This window comes from Aythya ferina (assembly GCF_964211825.1).
Source record: "Aythya ferina genome assembly, chromosome: 1".
NCBI lineage: Eukaryota > Metazoa > Chordata > Aves > Anseriformes > Anatidae > Aythya > Aythya ferina.
This window is the reverse complement of record NC_140296.1, coordinates 194,697,923-194,723,016: the sequence shown is the minus strand read 5'-3', so window position 1 is coordinate 194,723,016 and position 25,094 is coordinate 194,697,923. Positions and strand designations below refer to the sequence as shown.

At 38.2% G+C, this 25,094-nt stretch overlaps 1 protein-coding gene across 10 annotated transcripts in view; it reads left to right on the top strand.

Moving 5' to 3' along the window:
- MAGI2 (membrane associated guanylate kinase, WW and PDZ domain containing 2) overlaps nt 1-25,094 on the top strand; it is a 768,619-nt gene that overhangs the window by 716,619 nt on the left and 26,906 nt on the right. For 6 of the 10 annotated variants that reach the window (XM_084532022.1, XM_084532020.1, XM_084532024.1 and 3 more), the window contains 4 exons: nt 512-697; nt 3,443-3,683; nt 6,899-7,139; nt 8,828-8,971. In XM_084532022.1, coding sequence (XP_084388148.1) covers nt 512-697; nt 3,443-3,683; nt 6,899-7,139; nt 8,828-8,971 — 812 coding nt within the window. The remainder of the gene's footprint in view (nt 1-511; nt 698-3,442; nt 3,684-6,898; nt 7,140-8,827; nt 8,972-25,094) is intronic. The other 4 variants (XM_084532025.1, XM_084532023.1, XM_084532021.1 and 1 more) reach the window with 1 other exon arrangement.

Genomic DNA, 25,094 nt, shown 5'->3' with positions numbered 1-25,094 from the left:
TTCTGTTTATCAGTTAACATATTTGTGTGGAGGAGGAGAAAAATTTAGTAAACCCTGGGCACTTTCAGTAATAAAATCAGTTTGTATATAAAATAAATCATGTCTGTAGTGTCTCTTCTGCAGTATACAAATAAAGGGATTCTGTAAATTCAGAGGTGCGAGACGACTTATGACTACTACTTATTGTGCGAGTTTATACCCTTCACTGTTCTAATGCCTTATTTTTCTCCTGAATTGTTTATTATCTTGTCACATATCAGGTTTGTAAACTAGCTGAACCATAAAACTGATTTTGGGCTTTGTATGTATGTGCCTTGTATGCACATCTGAATTCTGAATTTTTAGCAAAATCTGTTCTGAGTTCATGCAAATGACATTTCATAAGAATAACTGTTTTATGAACAAAGTATCTTTAAGATTGAATTTTCTTCTAAATGAGCTCATTTTCTTCTGTTTGTGAACATCATCACTTACTGCTGCATAAGCTAACTAAATATTATTCCTTGTCTAGCTGTACCCCATAAAATAGGGAGAATAATTGATGGAAGTCCTGCGGATCGCTGCGCAAAACTTAAAGTTGGAGACCGGATCTTAGCTGTGAACGGCCAGTCTATTATTAACATGCCTCATGCAGATATTGTGAAGCTAATTAAAGACGCAGGTCTCAGTGTAACACTTCGCATCATTCCTCAGGAGGGTAAGTCAATGGCCCTTAAAAACAGGAAGAAAATTTTAAGTAGCCTCCAATTAGCTTGAATTATGTCACTGCTTGAAAGAACATCTTTTGTTTCACATTTTCAGCTGTAACATACAGTACACCAAAATTACAGCCTTAGAACCAGCTGGAATACTATCTGAATTCTTGAAAAGGTTTCTTGCTATGAAAAAGGTATTTAAAGCAAACTTTGAGAAACAGAGAGAGCAGAGTTATGGAGAGTTGGTTTTCATGTCATTTGGAAAAATTGCCTTCTACATGGAAAAACATCCTACCAAAGAGCCCCCTTCCTCCCCTTGTACTCTGTTATTAACCAAACCTTTATGTAAGCAAAGTGACTGACGAAGAACCACAATGGCTGTCAGCAGGCATGCTCACATACCAGCTAGCTGTGACAAAACAATGTGAAGGAAGAGTTCAGATTTGGTAGTTTCCTCTATATGTGCTAGGATAAGTGCACAAGACAGGAAAGAGGTGAATCCTAAATTATTTCATCAGTAAGGTGAGGATAAGGGGACAGACTCGTTAGTCTGTTCATTACTGCAGAGCTTATCAGTGGAGATCCTTTGATGTCAGCTTAATGGGTTTTGAGGTTGGTTTCAGGGCTTTTTTTAGCTTAGTGACCTGCTGTACCGATATATGAATTGTGCTGTATTAATAAGACCATGGCTTTACATCTCACTAACAAATACCATCAGAGCTAGGAATGTCACGTACAGCAAGTAATGTAATTACTTAATGATCCATGCTGGAGTTAGGTGACCCTCACTTTGTACTGTTGCATCCAGCAATGAGACAAGGAAATAGCGTGACAATGGCCACAGATTGCCACTAAGGGCACATATCTACTTTTTTTAATGAATTAAGTAAAGGGATGAACATATAAACACACACAGGCTCAAAAAACATCCCAAAGAGCTAGAAAGACAGTGGCATACAATTACTGGAGTTCAGTTTTGCAAGCAGCTACAAACAAGAGTTTTGCTACATGTAGTCTATGCAGTTTATTTAGGCCTCCCTTGTACACAGAACTATGCATATTAACAAATTGCTAGTATTTCTGTGTTAGAAATGGGGTCCTGAAACTATAAGGGAAGCAGAGGTACATCTTGGATGCCATGATACAAGATGTACTCAGGTACTGGTGGTGAGGAACAGTTTGTGTCCGAGTCATGGCTTCCCCATGTGGCTATATGACACTGGACACCTCATTTGCCTTCTGCTATTAGCTTCCCAGTTTATAAAATTAGGAAAAAAAAAAAAAAATCTAATACCTCTGTAATGTACTTTCAGGTGAAAAATACCATATAAATGCAAAGCAGCTTTAGAAGCAGTTTATGATCTGACTTGTTCATCCATAGTTATGAGAGTAATGTAGAAATGAGGGACAATATTCCCAATCTTTGCCTCTGAAACTCTGCAATACAGAAGAGGCTCACAGATGCAAAATGGGCAATTAAAGCCTTAAGCATAGTAATTACACAGACAAGTATTGCTTATGCCTGCATGAGGCATGTTTTAAGTGAGAGTGTACAAGCTTTTTTGACAATTAAGCCTAAATTGAAAAGATTTTTAATAAAGTAACCAAAATTTTTAGAACAATTATGAGCATAAATTAAAGAAGCAGAGAGCCATTAAAAACACACAGTCACAGGGGACAAACTCACTCACTAAAAATAAAAAAAATAAAAATAAAAAAATCAGAATTCAAACTGGATTCAAATGCCAAACTAGGCGAGAGCAGAATCATGCATACCTGTTGCTTTTTGGGGTACTAAGCCATGCACATGTCTTTTCTAGCCATGTTGTACCATGCCATGCTGGCCTCACTCATTCTGTTGCAAGCAGAAACAAAAAAAGTACAACGTGTACCTTTGCTGTTGATAATGCATATGTGATTATTTGTGCAGTACTCTGCCCTCTTGCAATGGGAATCTCTCTCATTTATGCTTATTAACAGGCAGATGCTGAGCAATGCTGAGCCAGTGTGTTGGGAGAAATACATTTGATATAAGCTCAGTGCCGAATGTGTTTTCCCTGGTGCCGGGGAAAACCTGAAGGCACCGTGGCATCCCCTGTTTGTAAAGACCATGAGGCCACATTTCCTAGCCCAGCCTCTCTGTTGTTGTGCATTTTATATTGTTTGGAAAAAGGGTTGCTGGTTTTCTGCAGTGGCCCTATGTGAAGCCATGGTCGTTTGGCACCAATACAGTGAATACGTCAGCTTAGCTGGTTAGTCAGAATTTATTGAGACTGGTTTTACTGCTCACAGTCCCCAAAGATGTTAAATTATAGGGAACTCTTGTTGAGCTCAAACAGCAGGAGCTAACACAAGTAAACCAGTGGTTCAGCTTTTGTGTCAAGTCTGTCATCCCATAATAGCGCTGAAAGCACTAAAATCGTTCATTCTCTCAAAACAAAAAGTTTTCAAATATCAGTATTTCTAGGCTTTCACAGAAACCATGACACATGGAAGCTGTTTGCCCTCTTCATTTGGGTTTTAAATTATGAAGGTGTCAACCAGAGTGGAGAGTTGGCCAAGATTTCAGATCCCAGAGAAATTCAAGAGATGCCCATTAGCCTCAGATGTCTTAAAATCTAATTATAACCCAAGAGAGCAAAAGCAACAAAACATACCTTTCCAGGGGTGGAGAGTGACCGACGATGACCATTGTCTACCTTTGCCCGTTATTAAATGCTGCCCCATGACAGCTCTTTAATCTCCAGCTTCCCATTATGCAGAGCTGAACAGCCCGGCCTCAGCCCCCAGCTCGGAGAAGCAGAGCCCCCTGGCGCAGCAGCACAGCCCCCTGGCCCAGCAGCAGCAGCAACAGAGCCCCCTGGCCCAGCAGCAGCAGCAGCAGCAGCAGAGCCCCCTGGCCCAGCAGCAGAGCCCCGTCGCCCAGCACAGCCCCGTGGCACAGCCCACGCCCCCGCAGCCCCTGCAGCTGCAGGGACATGAGAACAGGTAAGACTATGGCTCTGCCAAGACCTTGCTGCTCCACAGAGCCCATGAAGCCTGGTGGGCCCTGACACCCAGTACTGCTGGGGTTGCACTCGCTGGTGGTGAATTGTGAGTGTCGGGCATCAAAAGCAGTATGGACAGCAGGGCGAGGGAGGTGATTCTGCCCCTCTACTCTGCTCTTGTGAAACCCCACATGGAGATCCCACTCTGCGGCCCCCAGCACAAGAAGGACATGGATGTATTGGAACAAGTCCAGAGAGCCATGAGGATGACCAGAGGGCTGGAGCACCTCTCCTGTGAAAACAGGCTGGGAGAGTTGGGGTTGTTCAGCCTGGAGAAGAGAAGGCTCCAGGGAGACCTTACAGCAGCCTTCCAGTACCTAAAGGGGGCCTGCAGGAAAGCTGGGGAGGGACTCATTGTTGGGGGTATAGTGACAGGGCAAAGGAGGAATGGCTTTAAACTAAAAAAGGGCAGACGTAGATTAGGTATTTGGAAGAAATTCTTCACTCATAGGGTGGTGAGGCACTGGCACTAGTTGCCCAGAGAAGCTGTGGATGCCCCATCCCTGGAGGCATTCAAGGCCAGGCTGGATGGGGCTTTGGTCAACCTGGTCTGGTGGGAGGTGTCCCTGCCCATAGCAGGGGGTTAGAACTGGGTAATTTTTAAGGTCCCTTCCAACACAAACCATCCTATGATGATTCAGTGATTCTACGATTCTTATGACTAACATTATTCTAAACAAGGAGCTGTCCAGACTTCAAGGGTCCCCTGGGATTGTATTTTTGCCAGGCAACTAAATATGGAACTATTCTTTGCTAATAATATCATCAGCACTTACAAAACATAGGTCTATCAACATGTGATCATGAGGTGGTCTTTTTTCATTATCTTACATGTCATTTTCTTTTGCTGGTCAGAGTTCTCCAGTCCTTTATAACAGGTTTTCTCTAGTGTGTATCATTTTCCAGCCAATTTCTTGTGTTATTTATGTATATTCATTGACAAAGTTTATCTGTGATGGAAATGAAATAGCAGGGGGATAGAAAATTGGTGACCAGCTGTATTAACAGCTGTATATATAAAAAGCACACTCAGACTGTGCAGTGATACAACTTTATGTGATCTCCAATCAACACTTTAGATTAATTTTTGGCATGTGAAATGAGGCTGATTACACAGACTGTCTATATGCTAATCTTGAGCAACTAACATACCTCGTCAAGACCCTTGTCCCCAAACAGTAGGTGCTGGTAGCAGAATTTTAACTTCTTGCTTCAGGAGGTACTTGAGTTCAGTTTTGAGTTAGGCATTGTGCCCTCTGGTTCTCCTTGTTTAACAGATGTAGCACTTTCACTTGCCCAAAAGGGTTTTCTCTCAATTAGTCACAGTTGGCAAATTTCTTTCCCTTATATTTCATTGAATGCTTCCCTAAAAATTATCACCCCCTAGCAGACATATGCTTCTAACAAAATGCAGGACAAAGCTTTCACAAAAGTCTCCCTGTGCAGTTGTAAGTCAATATTAAATGTCTATTGAATTGGGAATTTTCAGAAGGGACCTGTAAACCTTAGTAATTAAAGTTCCAAAAAGAACTTTTGCAATAGTTTAACTGAAAAGTGTAAATTGTAGTTAATCATGTCTCTGTTTACTTATTCCAAAACAATCACAATGCCTACAACTGTAAATAAAACCATCATCTTCTGAGAAACAGCTGTGGTAGTATATTGGGAACCTGCCTAATGAGAGCTCTTATTCCAGATGAAGGTCTATTATTGCTAGTTCATACACTGTCACTATACACCAGATTTTATAAATCAGACTACATCTGGTTTATATAGCTGCATACAAGCTTCTGTATCAAAATTAAAATACTAAAAGATGGAATCTTAGGAATAGTAATCAGTATTTTTCTTTCACTTTTAATAAGGCTGAGTTATCACAGGAAGACTGCTTGTACACCTTCTTTTTACTCATGATCGTGAAATAGATCATGAAACTGGGTAGAGAAAATAAGAGGAATCTATGTATACATGCAGGTCATATTATAGTTGCCACATACAGGCAAAGAACATGTGGCAGCGGGTTATTTCCATCTTCTCAGAAAAGTCCAGAAAAGGGAAATAGTTGTGGTATTCTCATGTGTGGTTGGACACCAAGCTAATTCAAGCTGGTGTGTAGGAAGACCTGTCAGAATGGTACTGTAACTGCACTAAATAATGACATTTTGAAATGTATCTAAAAGCATTTTAAAATGTTTAGATTATTTAGATTATCTTTTCAGGGATATATTAACATGAGCAAAAACAATGCACTCATTCATTCAGACTGCCATTTATTTTAATCAGTAAGTGCTTTTCAAAATCACTTTCACAGTTGATGTGTCCGTGTATTTATTGCATGTGTACATATACATATATAGTCACTTGGTTAACTGCTGTGCTACAAAAGCTCCATTTACTTTGAAATGTCATTTTCCTTTATTCAGTTAACAATGAGAGCAATAGTTTATTTGTTATTAATTCCTCATTAAGCAGATTCACTTTCTTTTCACCCTGAGTTACTTCTGTGCATGAATACTGATACGGCCTGCAGGCTTGTAGCCAGGCACTATTATAGGGAGCATGTAGTAAGAATACACACTATATTAACTTGTCATATATCAAAGAATACCCTCCATTAAAAAGATAACAGCTAATAGAAAGAATGCATCCATTTTTAACCTTTAGAAGCTCACAATAATAATCATTTACATCAATGAAACAGAAGGGCTATGAATGTCTGCACTGATGTTTTGTTTACTCTATAGAAAGCTTTATACTAGGGAAGGCACTTGATAAACTCAGTGGACTGTTTTGCAGTGAGTATTGTGGGGTGTTTTAAGTGCAGTTTCATTTTCCAGGCAGGAAAAGTGGGAATCAGGATGCTTTTCTTGTTCTTGTCCCTCGGAGCCTAATCCTGATCTCACTGATGGCAGCTGGAAAATTGCATGGTGTGACCTGAGGGAAAACTGCTTACACTCATGTTTCAGAAGTGCTCACTGATTTTGGATGCCTCAACTATTTACCCTCAAAAGTTTTGCTTATCTATGAAAATTTGCTTTATGGAATTTTGCAGTCAGGCAATTTGCTTTCACTCCTGGATACGCCTTATAATACATATTTTTTAACTTTTTTTTTTTTTTGCTGCTTTCTGAAACTAAGCCATTTTGCCTTTCTCAGTTACAGGTCAGAAGTAAAAGCTAGACAGGATGTGAAACCTGATATCCGGCAACCTCCATTTACAGACTACAGGCAGTCTTCAACTGACTACCGCCAGCCTCCCCTGGACTACAGGCATCCTCCTGTGATGGATTACCAGCAGCCACCACCTCTCGACTACAGGCAGCCACCCTTGATGGATTACAGGCAACACTCACCTGACACCCGGCAGTACCCCCTGTCAGACTACAGACAGCCCCAGGTACAACCTGAAATGCTGACAGCACCCCTCAACAGAAATTATTACAGTTTGTAGAGAAAGATCATATATATTATTAAGGCAGCTGATGTTACAGAAGAAAAAGCACCTTTATTGCTTTTACACAGAGTAAATCTTTCTCTGTAGAGGACATGAATCCAGAACCATTAACATTCATTAAGTACTTTGTGATCTGTCAAATAACACTGCATTTATAATCGTGTGACTACAATGTTAAATAAATGCTATTTTTGAGGTACTGGAGAGTTAAAATCGAAGTTCTAAAATAAGCTTCCTTTGCATCAGCAGAAGTACTTAGGTGCGATGGGATTTCTACAGCATTGTTGAAAATAAATGTTTTATCAAATCTAGATAAATAAGTAAATACAAGTGAATCCTGCCTGATAACATTTAGTTTTGTGTAGGTAATAGTTTGGATGAGGATAAACTACCTTTTTTTAACCATTTTTTTTGACATCGGGCATAATCTCACAAATTCAGAGAAATAAACCTTGGATGAATGGTTATGTTACCTTGGAAAAGATGTTGCTGATGACAAATATTTACTGACAGTTGAGAATGTTTGAGGATCTTGTTGAAAGTTCAGACTTTGAAAAGAAAAAGTTCACTTTTTTCTTACATAACTGCAGAGGAAAAAAGTCAGAAATATATTAAATAACAGCATAAATGTCTGGTCACTGTATACTGAAACCGTATATAAATGCTATTTTTGTGTCCATATTTTCAAGGAAAATACATAAACTCTTTTGATGAAAATATCCAAATTCTTAAACATGATACAGAGAAACTTCTGACAAGTTTATTCATTTCAATGTCTAAAAAGCAAGTACCTGTCCCCATATCTTACAGGATTATAAGACACTTCTTAGTGTCTAGAAATGCCTTAGCTGCCCATTTCTCACAATCCCATTTAATTTTTTAACCACTGATGTCTACAACTCAAGCTTGCTCTTGTTTTCATCCTTTTCCCCATGGCTTCTGCACTTTTGGTTGCTGATGGATCAGAAGTAAAAAAGCAAGTTCCTTCCTGGACCCCTCTGAGGTGCCGGTAGTTAGGGTCCACCAAGCAAAACCTGGAAAAATGAATCTCAGTCCCCATAGGATGTGGAAAGAGTGAAGTTCAAACATCCCACTCCCCACCTCCTCCTCAAAGCACATGTTTTAGCTGAAGTGAGGAGAGCTGCTGCACTTTGGGCCTCCATGCAGTCTGGCTTGCTGACCAGGTTGAGTTCTGCTGGGAATTTAGGAGGTGTGTCCTGCTAATTTTTAGGTTATGATGGTGTTTGTATAGGAACTGTCTGCTGCCCCATTTGCCAAATCAACATTTTGCATAGATATAAACCTTACACTTGGATACCATGAATGTATTGAGGTGAAATATGGAAGCCATCCAGAGAACTTTTGGTACCAGGCAACCGCTGGATGATGTCCTTCAGGATAGTTTAGACTTTAAGCATTTTAAGCATTTACATGTTGCTTAAGTCTGCTTTTAATGGCCAGAATAGGTGCTCTTATTCTCATCTATTCTGACAGTGCATAATTTGAAAGTGAATTTGCTTATATTAATTGGATAGATGCACATTTGAAGAGATGTATTTTAAAGTTTTCTTGAATGCATATTATGCCATTTATACAGTTAATTGGCTTTCATTTTGTATTTTTCTATTTAGGACTTTGATTATTTCACTGTTGATTTGGAGAAGGGAGCCAAAGGTTTTGGGTTTAGTATTCGAGGAGGAAGGGAGTACAAAATGGATTTGTTTGTGCTGAGATTAGCAGAAGATGGACCAGCAATAAGAAATGGAAGGATGAGGGTAAGTAAAATACATTGTAACAATTTTTGTCAACTTTAACTGATATATTTGGTGATGGCATCAAAGAGAAAACAGTTGTTGTTGTTGTTGTTGTTTTCTGATTGTGTTTTAAAGAACCAATACCAAACACCTCCAATAATAAAAATTGGTCCTGGAAGAGTTTAAGAAATGGCTTGAAACAAATAGTAGGTCTGTGTAGTTCTTTTTGGAACAAAATGCATTACTTTTTGTTGAAAATAGCTTTTATTTTGTTATATTTTTCTCTTTATTCTAGCACTCATATCTAAGCATCTTCAAAATCTCTGACAAAACATTTAGCATTTCTTTGATAATAGTATTGGCATAATTAACAGTTACTTCTCTAGTCACAAAAGCAGTGATAACTGTGTGACATTTAGCTGACAGTTATGATACCGAAGCATTGGTCTGTGTTATTTTACTACTTTAATTGCCTTCCTATTGTTTGCTAACTTTGTTAATTGATATAATTCAATCTTCTTTGTAGGAATCAATTTTCACTCTTTGGCTGTATAAGTTTTAGTGCATTTGAGTTCTGTAGTGGTAGAAATAATAATACCATGTCTAAATATGAAATTTGATAAGAGCACACAAGAAAGAAATTCAATTATTAATATATATATACGTAAATGTTCTATTTGGAAAAATCTCCTAAAAATAACTAATTAAGGGTTGTTGATACCCTGCAGAGTAGCGAATACATGAAAACAACAGTAGGAAACCACAGGTGAAAAAGACTACCAAAAAACAAGACAAAAATATATTTCTTTATATATCTAACTAGTGTGACATTCTTGAATCAATATTTAGGTATAAAGAAGGGCAAAGGAAATTGTGTTCTTTACAGTAATAACAGGTTTTGCAAATGTTGTGGTTATTAAATGGATTCTGTTTCTCAGTTCTAACAATCTCGTCAAATTTGACTTCATACTGAAAGAACATTGACATCAGTCTAAATACACAGTTAGTCTTTCTGTTTATAACTCAGTGGGTTTTTGTTGATTTATTTTTCTTTAATCATTCTTAAATTGCCCACTTTGTAGAATTTTAGAATTCAGTTAGTGCTCAGTCATACCACGGAGTTCAAATCTGTGAGCGTCCAACTGGAAGCTTGCGTGGGGGATCAGTGGCATAAGCAGTCCCTGTGAGGAGGAAGCCAAGCAGGCAACTGGAAGCTGAGAACTACTCCCACAGTATTTTTTGTGTGAAACATAGGTAAATGCTGCAACTAGAACTTTAGCTCAAGAATATCTTCTCTGGTGGGTGTTATAATTATTTCCTTTACTGTAGTACCATCATAATCGATTGCTCCTAATAAACAGCTTTAACCAGATGTATATTATCAACCACAATGTGATTAAAGATGAGGAAAAAGTTGAGGATTTAATAAGCTCTGGAATCATGTATTTGGAAACATATGGCTAAGACAACAGACCTTAAAAAGCAATGCTTTTATCAATGCTTGTTCATGTCAAGTAATAACCTCTATCAGGAAAAAAAAAAAAAAATATATATATATATAACATTAAAATTTCTGCATCATTTGCATAAACTAGTATCACAGAACAAAGATTATCCACCCTGTGAGTAGCCTAAATATGCAAATTTACATGCATATGTTTATATGTTCTATATATTTTTATATTTTATCTGTAGGGAAAGTACAGTTTCATTAGGAAATGTCCTGTAACTTTCCATGAAAAAATATTATTTTGTTCTCTAAAATAATGTTTAAAGCTTGTTGGTATAGCCACAGTGCACGGCCAAGTGTAATTTTGCCTAAGTAGCTGTAACTTGGAGTTTTATCTCCCCTTTAAAAGTATTCTTTGAAAACAGTTTTACCCTCCAGCTCTGTCATTGAATCTTGAGTTTTATTCTCCTGTTTAATAGCCATTTTAACCTGACAGTCACAAATGGGTTTGGAACTTGCAAGACTTTTATCTCCAGTGACCTGTAACTGATGGATGGACAGAACTATCTCTAAAACAGCTTCTTCAGAACAAAAATAGAAAAACAAAAAGAATGATTTAATTGCCGAAAGGAACAGAGGACATAGGAAGAAGAGTAAATGAAGCAGATTTCAGTACTTGTATCTCCTTTCCTAAGTTTACATCTTCTGTCAATAATGCAGGTTTATTCCCATTTCTTGGCTGGGACAACCAGCCTGCTTGCTGCAGTTCTATTCCATTCTGTTTCACAGATGCATCTCTATAGGAAAATATGCAAAAATCTGTTCAGTCCTTATCACTTCATATACCATCATCTTTAAAGATCACATTCTCTGATCCCAGACTTTCAGCACTGGAATAGTAAATGGTGCTTATGTGGTCAGATCTTATCAGGAATGCTTCCCAGTTACTAGTTCTTCTTATGGTCTACTTATCTCCATTAGTGTTTTGCTTCCTGTTTCCTGCTCCTTGAAAAGCCTTTCTTGATTTAGCTGAAGCCTTCCAGAAAAAACATTAAGCAGATAACACAAGGTGCAGATCATACTTACAGAAAAAAAATAATAATAATTTTAAAATAATTCACAAAACTCCATGATTATTTCTATTCACCAATACAAGAACATTAAAAATAAACCAGTTATCTTGTTGGGGAAAAAAATAGAAGAGGATATAATGAAAGATGTTAAATTAAAATATGTATGTGTAATTAGTAAACGTATTTGATGAATAACATTTTGTTGTCTGTCTAGTTATAATTCATTAAAAACCCCAATAAAGGCACATTCATATTGACATAAATCTCCTTCCTTACAGAAATAAATAAAAGAATATAAAGTACTTCATATTAATAAAGCAACATCTATAGTCATGGGTCTATAATTTTGTATTATTGTAGCAATGCAATGTCTAACTGAAGACAGCTCCAGATAGCCAAGTCAGAATCTGTAGTTTGTACTCAGTGGGCACTGCAAAACCTTGGTGACGGGATGAGCCCCACAACTGTATTCTGCTTGGACACATTCTAAAAAATGTGAAAGTCTCTCAGGACACATTTAAAAGATTCTGAGGTCTAAATACATCTAACAGTGTTATGCATTACAGACACGGAGAATAAATTTAAACTAAAATCTAAGATTATAGGAAGTCAGATGTAAATAAAGAACTGGTATGGAAATATGTCTTGTAAAAAGAAATAGAATAGACACATTACTGAGGAAAGTAAGCATGAAAGTAATACAATATATCTACACTAGGAGTGAACAGAAAGTGAACCAAATGGCAATGATAAAGATTGGAAAGAAGCGAAACCAAAATTGAAACGTAGATGAAAGAACAGACATAGAATGAGTAGAGCAAGCATTGTAAGTGATGGGCTTCCACTGGCCCTGCCAGAACTCTGGCTCTGAAAATATTAATGGAAGGGGGGAAAGGTTTCATAAAGTTTGTTATCCCTTCACTTTTTCATTTCAGAAGTCCTGATCTTCCTTCCCCCTGAGAATGGCATGCCAGGCAGTTTGTGCTTTTAGTGGAAACAAATCCACTGAGGAACTCCCCGTTTTAGTAATGCAAGATCTAAAGTAGTGCTTAATTGCCCTTCGTAACTGATGTAGCTTTCTGTTTCAATTTTCTGCTGATTTGTTCTGGGATCCTGAAAGGTGGAAGACTACTGAGTTGGTGTCATACAAAGTTCATCAGTCTTGCCTGCATACTGCTTTTCTACCCAAGGACCCCTTTCTGCCAGCCAAAATAGACACTGCAGTATGTCTTAAGGTTTAATAAATTCTTCCCTTAAAAAGAATTTTTAAACTTTTACAGTCTTACTACCCTGTTCTTATTCCTGGTACTTTTACATGCACTGAGTCTTTTATTTGAACTCAAAGACTCTGGTTCTGCAGAAAGCCCAGGCATACATCCTCACTTAACTTGGATTCATCTGTCACAAGACATGGGAGGGAAGCGTCTATCAAAGGATCTAGAAGTCTATGGCAAGAGTATCTTCACAAGAGTATCTTTTGCCGCCGGTGTACTGTTGTAGTTGCAATAGGCACTTGCTGTTCTTCAATCCTCAGCAATCCCACAGCACAAGGGTCTTGTGAGAGACCAGGCAGGGTAGACAGCTGCTTAATCTTCTCTTTGCTCAAGGCAGCTATGCCAAAAGCCCACCGGTACCCTTTTGTATCCTTGAAGTACCTTTTCTTGAGGTAGTCTATGCCAAGGATGTACGGAGCCTCTGGGCCAGTCACGATGGGGTGCTTTTGCCACTCATTCCCAGTTAGACTCACTTCAGCTTCAAATACAGTTAGCTCTTGGGATTCCCCCGTCACTCCAGAGACAGAGATGAGTTCCCTCTGTATGCATTGTGGGTGAACTGTTCCCAGCCAGTGCTGGCAAGTCACAGCTATAACTGCATAGCTGCATATAAACCCATATGTCAGGTCAAATACCATGCTTAACTTTGGCAGGATTTCACTGCAATTCATGGGTAAGATTAATGAAAATTCCTTACAAATGACCTCTTTAGGGGGAAACCTGATCACTAACCTGGAAGCTAATACAGATCCCTCATAATTGTCAGCTGGGCAGACATCAGGTTACGATGGTTAATTCTGAAGCTTGCTACAGCAACAGTTTACAGAACTTGAAAAATGCGGTTCAAAATAATTCCAGTAAACTAAATGAATGTTCACAAACAGCAAGATATCTTACAGTTTATAAGCACTGAAGAAAAGTTTCATTAGATATAAGAAAAAGAACATACAAGGAAAAGTAATTGTCCAGAACTTTAAGTGGCAGATAGACTCTCTTGGGACCTCTGAGTTCTACAGATTTATTTCCCTCCACTTTTCTTCTTTAGGATGAGGGAACAGCAGAAATACAATACTCTGTCCATACAATGGCTAAAAGGAGAGAACAGGATGATATCTGTGTTCCATAATCCAAGAATGTATTAAAAGAACCAGGAGAAAAGTTTGGAGAATTATTAGTATCTTTGATATCTTATATCCAGAAATGGCAGAGGCCTGTTGGGAAAAAAAAAAAAAAAACATCTGAAACTAGTTCGTGATGAGATCAATAATGGCAATATTGGAAAATCAAACTGCAAATCTAGTCTCAGAGCAGGACAAAAATATGGCACACACACTCAGTAATTGTAATATCAAGATGAATCAGTTACCAGAGATGAGAGACATAACACAGACAATGTGGAGCACAGTCCCTCCAGCCTTTGAAGATTCAGACTCTACTGGCAACAATTTTATAGGTCTATTTAGATGAGGCTCATGATAACTCATATTTTTCTTCGTATCTCACATTGAGGACAACGATCAGCTGAGCCCTGCCTGCAGATCTCTATCCCTTCCTGCCTTAGAGGTGGGGGACTACTAACATCTCTCAGGAGAATTGTTAAGGATGGTCGTAGTGTTTCCAAGACGTGTGAGATATGATCAACAGATCTCTTATTGCCTTGAATGGTATCTCTTGCAGCCAGCATGCTTATTGAAAACAGCTTCAAACAAAGAACATGTGGCTGAGGACTGCAAAGATACAGAATGTCTTGCACGATTGGGCTTATTGAATGTGAAATTCATGAAGAATGAGAGCACAATGTGCTTTTTTATACACAACGTACATCTGTGTCATTTTGTCACTTTGTGAGTTACATCTTTTTTTTCACTTCTTCCATGAAAGTCATACTTTTCATCTCTGACATTTCTGGTATCATTGTCTTGTCAACTCATTTTTCTCAGTCCACGTACACCAGTTATCCCTATCACTAGCTTTCTCATATCTCCTACTACATTATTTTTCTCGTTCTTTTGTAGATTTTTTTGAATATATTTGCAGAACCAACTTCTGAAACACAGACACTGCAGAATTTTGTATCTGTCGTGCTTTGAATTCCTTCTCTGAGTCTTCATTCCTTTTTCCTATTTGTTGCTTTTCTGCTGCCTGTGCTCCTCTCTTTGTTTCATTTGTACAGACTTGGAGCTAAAAATAGGCACAAGGGAAAGGCTATTCCAACAGTGTCAATTATGAGCTTCTGTGCTATTGTTGCATAGGAATTTGTGTGGCTTTGGTCTGGTCTAGCTTGCCAAGAGAGCACTGCAGTAAGAACCACCCCATAATAGTAACCAACCCATGCTGTGGACTGGTTCATGGCATTCTGCAGATTAGCACAGTCTGTGTATTTCATCCTTTCCCATGATAACAAAATTCACACCAACCTTATTCAAGAAACTTCATCCACCTACATTAAGAAATATTTCTAGCAAAAAGGAGAATTCAATATTCAAGAGCCAAGGACCCAAATAGGCAAGTAGCCAAGACAAAGCCTATGTCTTATTTGTAAGGAAACAGAACTGAGGTTTCACATCATGGAAGGCATAAGCATTTCATTTGAAACTGCTATCAAAATCCATGTACAAATATTCAACAGTATTCAAAACTGTCTTTTCCCTCTCTGTAAGCATCCCAAGTACAAGGTCAGGCAATTGCTTCTATTATTTTTCTTCTGATGACATAGCTTGCAACATAGCTTGCTTGCAACAAGAAGGACAGGGCACCTGTGAAACTCATAGCCTGACATTAAAGCCCTCTCTTAAGCCATGCTAGATGTTAACTTAAGTCTCCTTTGAAAAGCCTCAGTACCATGCTTCTGAACAGTAGAGTGTCAAATAAAAGTTAGCTATTGCTAACCACATTCCCCAGAAGACATTTATTAGGACTGAGACCAGCTCTTCAGACTTCTCAAGGCAATATGAAATATGCAAGCAGCTATCTATCCGGACTCTGAAAACTCTGTACAACAGTGGAGTTTAATAAGGGAGTATAAGCCCATCTCCTCAGAACAGGACACTCCCGAACGTCTCAAGTCAGGCACTCAGAAATTACTTGAGCTATTCTGGGTTTGCTGGGTAGACAGGCAGAACTGAAATGCAGGCAAAGTTTAAAGCAGCTTCAGGTAATTATGTCCTAACAGTGTCTGGGAAGTCTTTTATACTGTGCACAGCAGTTTTTTTCTTACATGCTCATCATAGGATTTTTCCATTTTGGCTTTTTTGTCTGCTTGTTGTTACACACACTTAGCTTGGTGTTTGTCTAGTCACTTTATCACTATATCTATTTTTAGCAGACCTTGATTTATAGGTTTTTAATGATAAAAGTAATCTGTTTCCAACAATTAAGCTAGCATTCCCTATGAATATAACACAGCTTCCACAGACACTTTTCAGCCTGTGTCATAATGTAATGTATCATCATTCTGTTTAAAAACTATCTTTAGTAGCTGGTGTCTTGCATCTTAGAGAAGACAAAATCCAAGCTGAAATGGAAGGACTACTACCAATTTGTGAGATTCCCATTCCACAGACAAACTTTTTACTAGCTACCACAGGCAGTACCTGCAGCTTCACACACAGGTATTGTCTCCTAACCTTTGTGATTCCACACTCCACATATTACTGCTTTGTTTCTTTTGTTTCTTCAGACCCTCCAGAAAAAAAAAAAAAAAAAAAAAAAAAAAAAAAAAAAAAAGGTTTCTGTAGGGGGTAGGGTTATCTCATCTTTTTGTAGGGCCATTGTCAAAGGGAAGAAGTAAATGTGAAAAAGCGCAGACCATCTACAGAACTGTTTGTTTCCTGTCATAAATGGAGCTTTAAAAGTTCAGAAGGAAGAATGAATGATTCCTTACTCTACAATAAATGTAAATCTTTAAGAGGATGTTGCTGTGCAGACCCCACAACTTGCATTGGCTCCTGGTGGGAGCCTCACCTGGACTTCTCATTAACAGAGAGCTCAGTGTCTGTTTTAGATGCTCCATCTGATTACCCCACACTGCAGGGTTATTTGATGCAGTCTCCAGTGGAATGCACCGGCAGTTGCAGCCTGTAAGTATGGTGAGCAAGAAGTAGTTTAGCTCAGCCTGACAGTGATTAGAACAAAAAGCATTAAAAACAGGAGCCAAATAATTGTCACACAGTAGATGTGACAACCAAGAAAGCTACAGGAAGGAAATTGGAAGAAGGCAAAAATGGCTTGTTCAGTCATTGCTTTCTTACAAATATATAGGGCAATCACAGTAACCAAAAATTAAACCAACAATTGGCCAGTGTGACGCTTAATTTTTGCTGTAACAAAGTTTGGAGTCTTATTTGGGATCAGAAAGAAAACTGAAGCCTTGGAGATAAAGTGCCGAGTGACTTCTGTGAATCTCCAGTTCTTACAAGGCAATAAGGTCCTATGTTCAGACTATTGGAGAAAAGTGGATATTGCTATTGGAACACCTCTTGCAGGCTTATGGTAGTTACAGCAAGCATAAAGGTGAAAGAAGCCTAATAAACAGAAAGGTCTTCTCCAGGTGGTGCACTGAGAGCAGCAGGAAGTCAACTGCTGAGCACTTAGAATGAGTGAGGGCTTGAGAAGACTGTCAGAAACCATGCTGAAAAGTCACTAATATTTAGATGTTAAAAAATGGATGTTATGCACACACATAAGGGACACAAGAATGCTTCTGGAAGATACAGTGCTCCACCAGCCTCTATTTTATTATAGTTTTATGCACATATCTGAAAGACAAATGCCTACAATGTGATTCATGTCAGTTAAGTAGCCAATCTTTCCTACATAAGTAGCACTTACCCTTAAATCCTGCGGCATACCTGGCTTCCTTTAAGCTGTAATATAAATCTTACCTTCATAGTAAGCATTCAGTGAATGTCAACACTGTCATTACAGTGGAACATAAAGACAAAGATATTCTTTGTCCCATCCATTTATTCTGTGATTTGTGATCCATCTGAACAGTACGGTAAAATGTTTAGCTATGCTTTACCACCGAATTGCATGTCCCTTTGGGGTAATCTCATTCATGTGCCAATTCCCTACTACATACATCACTGTCCAACCTCACTTGTAGAGAGAGTGGGTGTGATTGATCTGATCTCTGGGAATTCAACTGGAATACTCGAGCATATGAGCTGTGTGTCAGCCTGTGGTAAGAGGAGCTGCATGCCGGGTTAGTATAGTTGGCAGAACTCAAGGAAGAATATATTGACACACAGACATAAAGCTGATCAACATTCTTGTGTCTACAACAAAGAAATGCAAAATGAGGTCCTGAGGGATGCTGAATATATTCTGACAGCATAAAAGCATAATAAATCAAGGCTGGATTAACTGTAGGTGAGCTATTATTCAGCATTTCTCTAAAAAGCTGTGTTGTTGTTTGTTTGTTTTTTTTTGTTAGAATTTGTTTGCAGAAAGATAAGGAGAAAGAGTACACCTCTCATACATGTAATTAACATCATACTCTCAAAAATGTTCTCAATCTGACGCATTCAAAGCATCTTTGTAAATCCATGCCTAATAGAAAAGTCCTTCAAGCCACCTATGAAAAAGAACAAGTTAATAATCTTGCTTAAAATAGTTTAGTATGAAGTTTTATGAATAAAATACTTAATTGGCAGACAGGCATCATATTTAAATCTATATTTTATGGAATATTTATAAGGGTTTCCAGGTCAAAAAAAATAATTAGCTGTAAATTCAAAAATTAAGAGTCCAGAGCAATAGGAAAAAAAATGGAGAAACCAAATTATGTGCTCTGACACCTGAAACATTTTGTCCAGCCACAGGCATAACAGAGGCAGCCTCTCTTCTGTGTTTTCCCAAACTCCCACAAGTCAGAACTGGAAGAGGTCACCTGTGAAGGTAAAAGGATGCAAATATTAGATCCATTCCTACAGCCCACCACCCAGCCTAATATCTTCACTCCAAGTACAAGTAGATGATGCTTAGGGAAGGACTGTAGAACATGTATGAAATGATTCTTCACCTGCTATAACAACATCCAAACCTCCAGCAGGCAACACTTTACAGATTTTTTTCATGTTGGAATTTTCATATTTAGGATCCAGAATTACTTTTAGCGATTTATTTGAATGTGCTTATGCTTTTGAAATTCCTGATATGCTATATCAATGGGTTTCAAAAATGAATGTTTACATTATTTCAAGACAAAAATCTTTTTTAATCATAGCTACAGCACAGTAATATTATGATTACTTCCTCATTTTCCATATTATCCCTTATTCTGTTGACCAACATCATATACACCTTTTTCTGCCGATGTTTAGCAGTCTATTTCATCTTGCCCTATAAGGGAGCTTTTCTTCACCCTTGACCATCCTCACTGGCCTCCTCTGAACCATTTATCAGTCTATCACATTCTGGAGGTAAAAGCACTAGAAAAACCTGAAGTTTTTAAAGATATTGGTGCTCCTTAATGACTTAATGATGGTTCCTCCTTTATTCCCTATTCTTTCTCTAATGGTTAACATTCTGTTTGCTTTCTTGACTGGGCTGACATTTCAGAGAACTAACCATAAAGAATGTAAGATCTTTCTCTTCAGGGGTAACGGTTAATTTAGAGTGATTGTGTGTGTAATTTTCCACATGTACTGCACTTAGCACTTAGCACTACTGAATTTCACCTGCTGCTTTAACACACAGTATTGTGCTATCTTTCCACAGCTTTTAACATTACATTTAGATTTGACAATCCTGCATGGTATTATGTTGCCTGCAAATCTTATCACACAATCTTCAAGCTCTTCACCAGGCCACTTACAAATATGCTGAACAGAGTAATCACTATGGTAAGGTCTTTTGATTGTGAAAATTGACCACTTATTTCCAGCTTTTTTTTTTCCCCTTGAATTTAATCTCTTACCTAGAAGACCCTATTCTTTCTCCCATCACAGCAGAGCCTTTACTGAAGAGTTTACTGTTAGAAGCTTTCTGAAAATGTCAGTATACTAACCATATCTCATTTATCTACATAGTCATTGACAGCTTCAGTGGCCAGCAACAGGTCTGTGAGGAATGGCTTCCCTCTACAAAAGCCACACTGATCCTTCCCCCATATATCATAATTATCCATGTGCCAGCTAACCTTCACGTTCCTTATTGCTTCCATCCATCTGCTGGAATGAACATAAAACTCAGTTGGTCACTTTCCAAGACTGTCTTTTAGGACTGGTGTCACACTTGCCACTTCCTATTCCTCTGCTACTAAGCCATTTACCGAAGTAGGCAGCAGATTACATCCTGTAGCTACTAGTTCAGCAGCTTCATATCCAAATTCCTTCAATCATGGATGAGTGCCATGATGAGTACTTCTGGTGGTTTCTTCCTATTCATTTCATCAATTTGTTCTACAATCTTTCCCACTGGCACTGCTGGTGGAGCCAGTTCCTCAATCTTGCCCCTCCACTGAGCAGGCCCTTTGCAGGGTTTTGGCTGCCCTCCTCTTCAGTGAACATCAATGCAAAGAATTCACCTAATCTTTTTCTTGTGGTCTTTTCTATCTTGCTATTTTTTGAGATCTTGGTTCTCTGACAGGCTCCACACTTCTGGTATGTTTGAAAGTACATTCTTAGCTCTGTTTTATCAGTCTCCTCCTCAAAATGTTTCCATGGCTTATGTTCAGAGTTTATGTTCTTTTCTGTTTTCCTGTCTGGATACAACTTTGGATGGAGCATTCTCCATGAAAACTTATGCCTAGGCTTATGTATAGGATCTTTAAAATCTGCTTGTAAATCTTGAGTTCACTTTGCATTTGCTTAATGGGACTGGCTGAGTCCATCAAGAATATATCAGAAACTTTTATTTTTCCTTTTTTACAGTCTCTACTGATTCCCATCCATGATTGCAGTGGTGAAATAGCTATTAACATTACATTATTCTACACTGAGTCATCCTAGCACTATTTAAAAATGTACTGGTATACACTTTTCTCTAGTAAGTTAATGAATGTTCCTTTTATCTTTGACATCTTTAATTCACATATACATGGATTATTTTGCAGCAGTGCTGACGAAGACTTCAGGTGTTCTAGAGTACCATAAGTCCCCTTAGTTGCCAACCACTGCAAACCCTATTTTCGTTCATACACTCCCCATTCTGCACAGACATGAGGTTATGCATTTTCCAGTTTCCAAGTTCTCTTTCAGTAATAGAATTCTAAATTTCTCCCTATTCTCAGCAAAAGGTGAAAAGGTGGCTTCCCTGCTCAAACAGCTGGATGGCCATCAAACAGAAGAGTTTGTGACTTAATACCTTCATGGGTGGTTGCTTCAAATAGTGCAAGGCACACAGCCTTGTAATTCCTCCAAAGAGAAATATTTTTTCTCTTACCAAGATATCCAAGCTACATGTACCTACAATACACTTGAGGAAGTCCAAGACTAGAAATACACCAAGCTATACATTACAAGTGGCAGTACAAATTCTCTGCTGTGAGGAAATTTGCACAGCAGATACCCAGCCTGTGCCTAACACCAGGCAATGATATCAGGGCTTGACATCACTTGGAAATTCACCAAAATAGATGTTCTGGAGCTGCTATTTTGTTCAGTTTCCAAGTACAGACAATCTCTCAGCCTTTTGGACTCATTAACAATAACAACAGCAACAAATATATATGAAAAAAAAGTTCCGTTATAAAAATAGAATGCCCATATAAAAAGTAATTAAGAGTAATTAGTCTCTTTCCCGAGGTTTAATTAGAAAATGCATTAATAAAATGACAGATAGCAATGCCCTCTGCACAAATCATTTGAGGCTGCTTTTATCATTAGATTTCCTCATTTAACATAGAATGAAAATGTGCATATGCAATTAATTTCATTTTGTGCAACAGGGAACTATACACCTGCTTAGAGACGGTTTCTTACAAGCTAGCAGAAGCAAATATACACAAGGCTATCGCAAGTGGTTTAGAAGTATGTTTGAACAAGGAAAAACTTTTATTATAGTAAAGCTATATATATTTCCTTCTGATTTTGCCTACTTCTGAAATTTTGTTTGTATGTGCTGATTGGCTTTTTTTTAAACAAGACAGGTAATAATTACTATAAAATATGGCCAGAACAAAGACTCTGCAGTGAAACTCACATGTAATAGCAGCTCTTTATTCTAATGATTCAGAGAAGCTTTACAATTTTCTTTCTAATTAACCTATCAATAGTGATGTCACTTAAACACTCCTTAGGAATATTATCTTCTCATTATTACCAGAAAACATGCTGCCCAATTTTATAGCTCAGTTGTTCTTATGCATGGATGGAGAGTCTGAATTAACTTGAACTGAAACAGATTTTGTTAAGAGACATTTCCCATACACACAAACTACTTTCATAAATACATTTAAATTGTTAATATTCAACTTTAAAAGCATTAAGTGGAGGGAAGCATTCAGTGTTTACTTTGTGCTTGGACACTGTAAGAGTGTAAGAGAAGAATTCTTCTTGTTGAATGCCATCAGGTCAGGAGAAGCACCGGTAGATGTGGGTAGGCATTTATATCAAAGGGAATGAAAATTCAGCCAGGGCCTCATTTGATAGGAAGAAAGAAGCATAACGAGAAATTGACGTGTGCAAAAGTTGCCAGATTCATAGCTGGAGTGTTTCTTCAGAATAAACACATCTCAGGCAACAGACATGCACACTTACCCAGCCAACTTGCCAGCCTTCAGCTGGTGGGAATGTCTGATCACTCAGGCTTTGTCATCTCTGCTGAAGACTGCCAGGAAGGTCACAAATCAGAATTGGTGCCATTTTCTTGGGGGGTGCCACAGTGCAAGGCCTGCCTGTTGGGAGCAGAAAGGGATCCATTGGCTGGTTCACGACTGGCAACCAAACTGCCACAGACCCCATGCAACAGCACCTTCAGGTTAACATTTATTCTACAGAGCCAAAGGCAGTCTGTGGCTTTGTGAGATTAAAATATTGTGTTTCAAGTGCTGCACTCTCAAACCTTTCCTGTGCTGTTTGTGCACATAAAACTTGGTGATTAGGATGCACGCATCCTCTCAGGCTGTCGTGAAAAAATTGCACCTGAATGGTGTGGAAGTTGAAGGTGTAATTTTAGGGATGGCTAACTTCACAGACTTTGGGAACTATTTTTTATGTTAATTTCTTGACAAAAAAAATGAAATCTGTAAGTGCAAAGTGACAGAGAAACCAAACACCGTGCAAAATAATGATGTTGCGACATTGAAGCTTATCTTTTGGAATATTCTGGTGTCTCATGCGAAAAGCTTTATATCTCCACAAAAGGCAGCTTGCTGAAATGACTCTTATAAATAAGAAACTGATATTCAAATGTGTCACTTTCCATGAAAGGAGCTAATGCCACAGGGTCATACCCAATAAAGGATTCAGACAGTCAAAGCTTGATGCTACAACACCTGTTAGGTGGCTGGTGTCCCATTAGATGCATAAGGAAGATTAAATGTGTCAGAATGATATACAGGCAGTCTGCAAGAAAAGTATAAAAGGTAACAAGGTAACATAAATATATTAAAATAAATATGAAGAGAAGGAAAGTATAGGTCCATCACTCACTGAGAATGTGGAGGAGGCTGAAATATTCAGTGCTTTCTTTCTATCAATCTTCATTGAGATATTCAGAAGGACCATTTTCTGAACAGTACACCAATTTCAACAAAAAGAAATGAGTTGAGATAAGATTAAGGAGAAAACTGCTTAAAGAATTTTAAGATTCAAGTCAGCTGAAGTTGTTGATTTTCACGTATGCTCAGTGATTTAGAGAAGGTAATTTCTAGACTATTAGTAACAATCTCTAAGAACTCATGGAGGACAAGAAAGTTGGTAGAAGACTAGAGAAAAGCAAACATATCCCTTACTTTTAAAATACATTAACAGACTAAAATTCCTTTAACTTTCATTCCCAGAAATAATCTGTGGCAAGTTATCAAAAAGTTGAAAAAAATAACACATAAGTTGTGAAAAACAAACCTTGTCATATTAGTCTAGTTTTCTTTTTTATTTTCATTTTTATTTCTTTGTGCAAAAATGGGATAGAGAAGGTATGAGGCATCTTCTTTTCACCTTTCAAAAGCACCTTGTAGGAAATTCACAGTCAGGATGGGGAAATAATGACTCTCAAAGGATGTTCTGAATGTTTTGTTCCTGAAGGAGGATTACAAGTGTGAAATTACAAGTGTGGTTCTGAAGGGTCTGTGATGACACCAGCTCAATTCAATAATTTCATCAATAACTAGAGACTTATTGGTAAATAGTAACATTTCTTAATGCCAAGAGGTTTTTAGAAGTCTTAGAAGGCTTTGAGGAACTGACTTCGATTTCAAAATGAACTTTTCATACTGAAGCACTCAATATGATAAAATTCACTGAAGTGCACTGTGTTTCTTTAAGGGTAGCAAAATTATATGCACAGTTTAAAATAGGGGGTAACTGTCTAGATAAGACTGCAGGGGATAGTCTTGGAATCATAGAATCACAGAATCACAGAATGGTTTGGGTTGGAGGGGACCTTAAAGATCACCCAGTTCCAACCCCCTGCCATGGGCAAGGACTCATCCCACCAGACCAGGTTTCCCAAAGCCCCATCCAGCCTGGCCTTGAACACCTCCAAGGATGCAGCATCCATAGCTTCTCTCAGCAACCTGTTCCAGTGCCTCACCACCCTCAGAGTAAAGAGTCCAGGCTAATCATGAGTCACAAATTTGATGTGCTACAAACATGCAAAAATCTTATTCTGGGAGCATTATTAACAAGAGTGTTTCTCCCACATGGGAAGATTTTTATCATTTTGATCAGTTTTGCTTACCCCCTAGCTTAATATTATCTCCAGTTTGGAGACTGTGTACAGACTTGGAAGTACCCAGAAGAGAATTACCAAGAAAATGTCATGTGTGGCATAAAACTGCAGGAAACAACCTCTGTTCCTAAAAAGAGAGTAACTTCAATATGCGGGTATACCTGAGCTCCTCTTCAACAATTACTGGGTTTTAAACAGGAAGAAATAGCCTCAGCAAAATTCCATGTCTTTCCCTCTCTCCAGTGAATGATCTACACTAGCAGTATCTGTCAAGAGTCACACAAGAAGCTTTTGCTTTAAGACAAGGTTTTGCTTTCTGAAAATAGCCACCTAAGTAGAGAGAGAGACAGCCTCCTGTGTCAAACATCACAGGGCTGGGGGAAGGCAAGCAGGTTTTAAATGTTAACTGGAAAAAAAATAAAAAATAAATAAAAAATAAAGAATAAGAACCCATACTTTATTAGACACAGGGGAAACCAGTTCTCAGTCAAGGTTTTCTCTTTTGTATG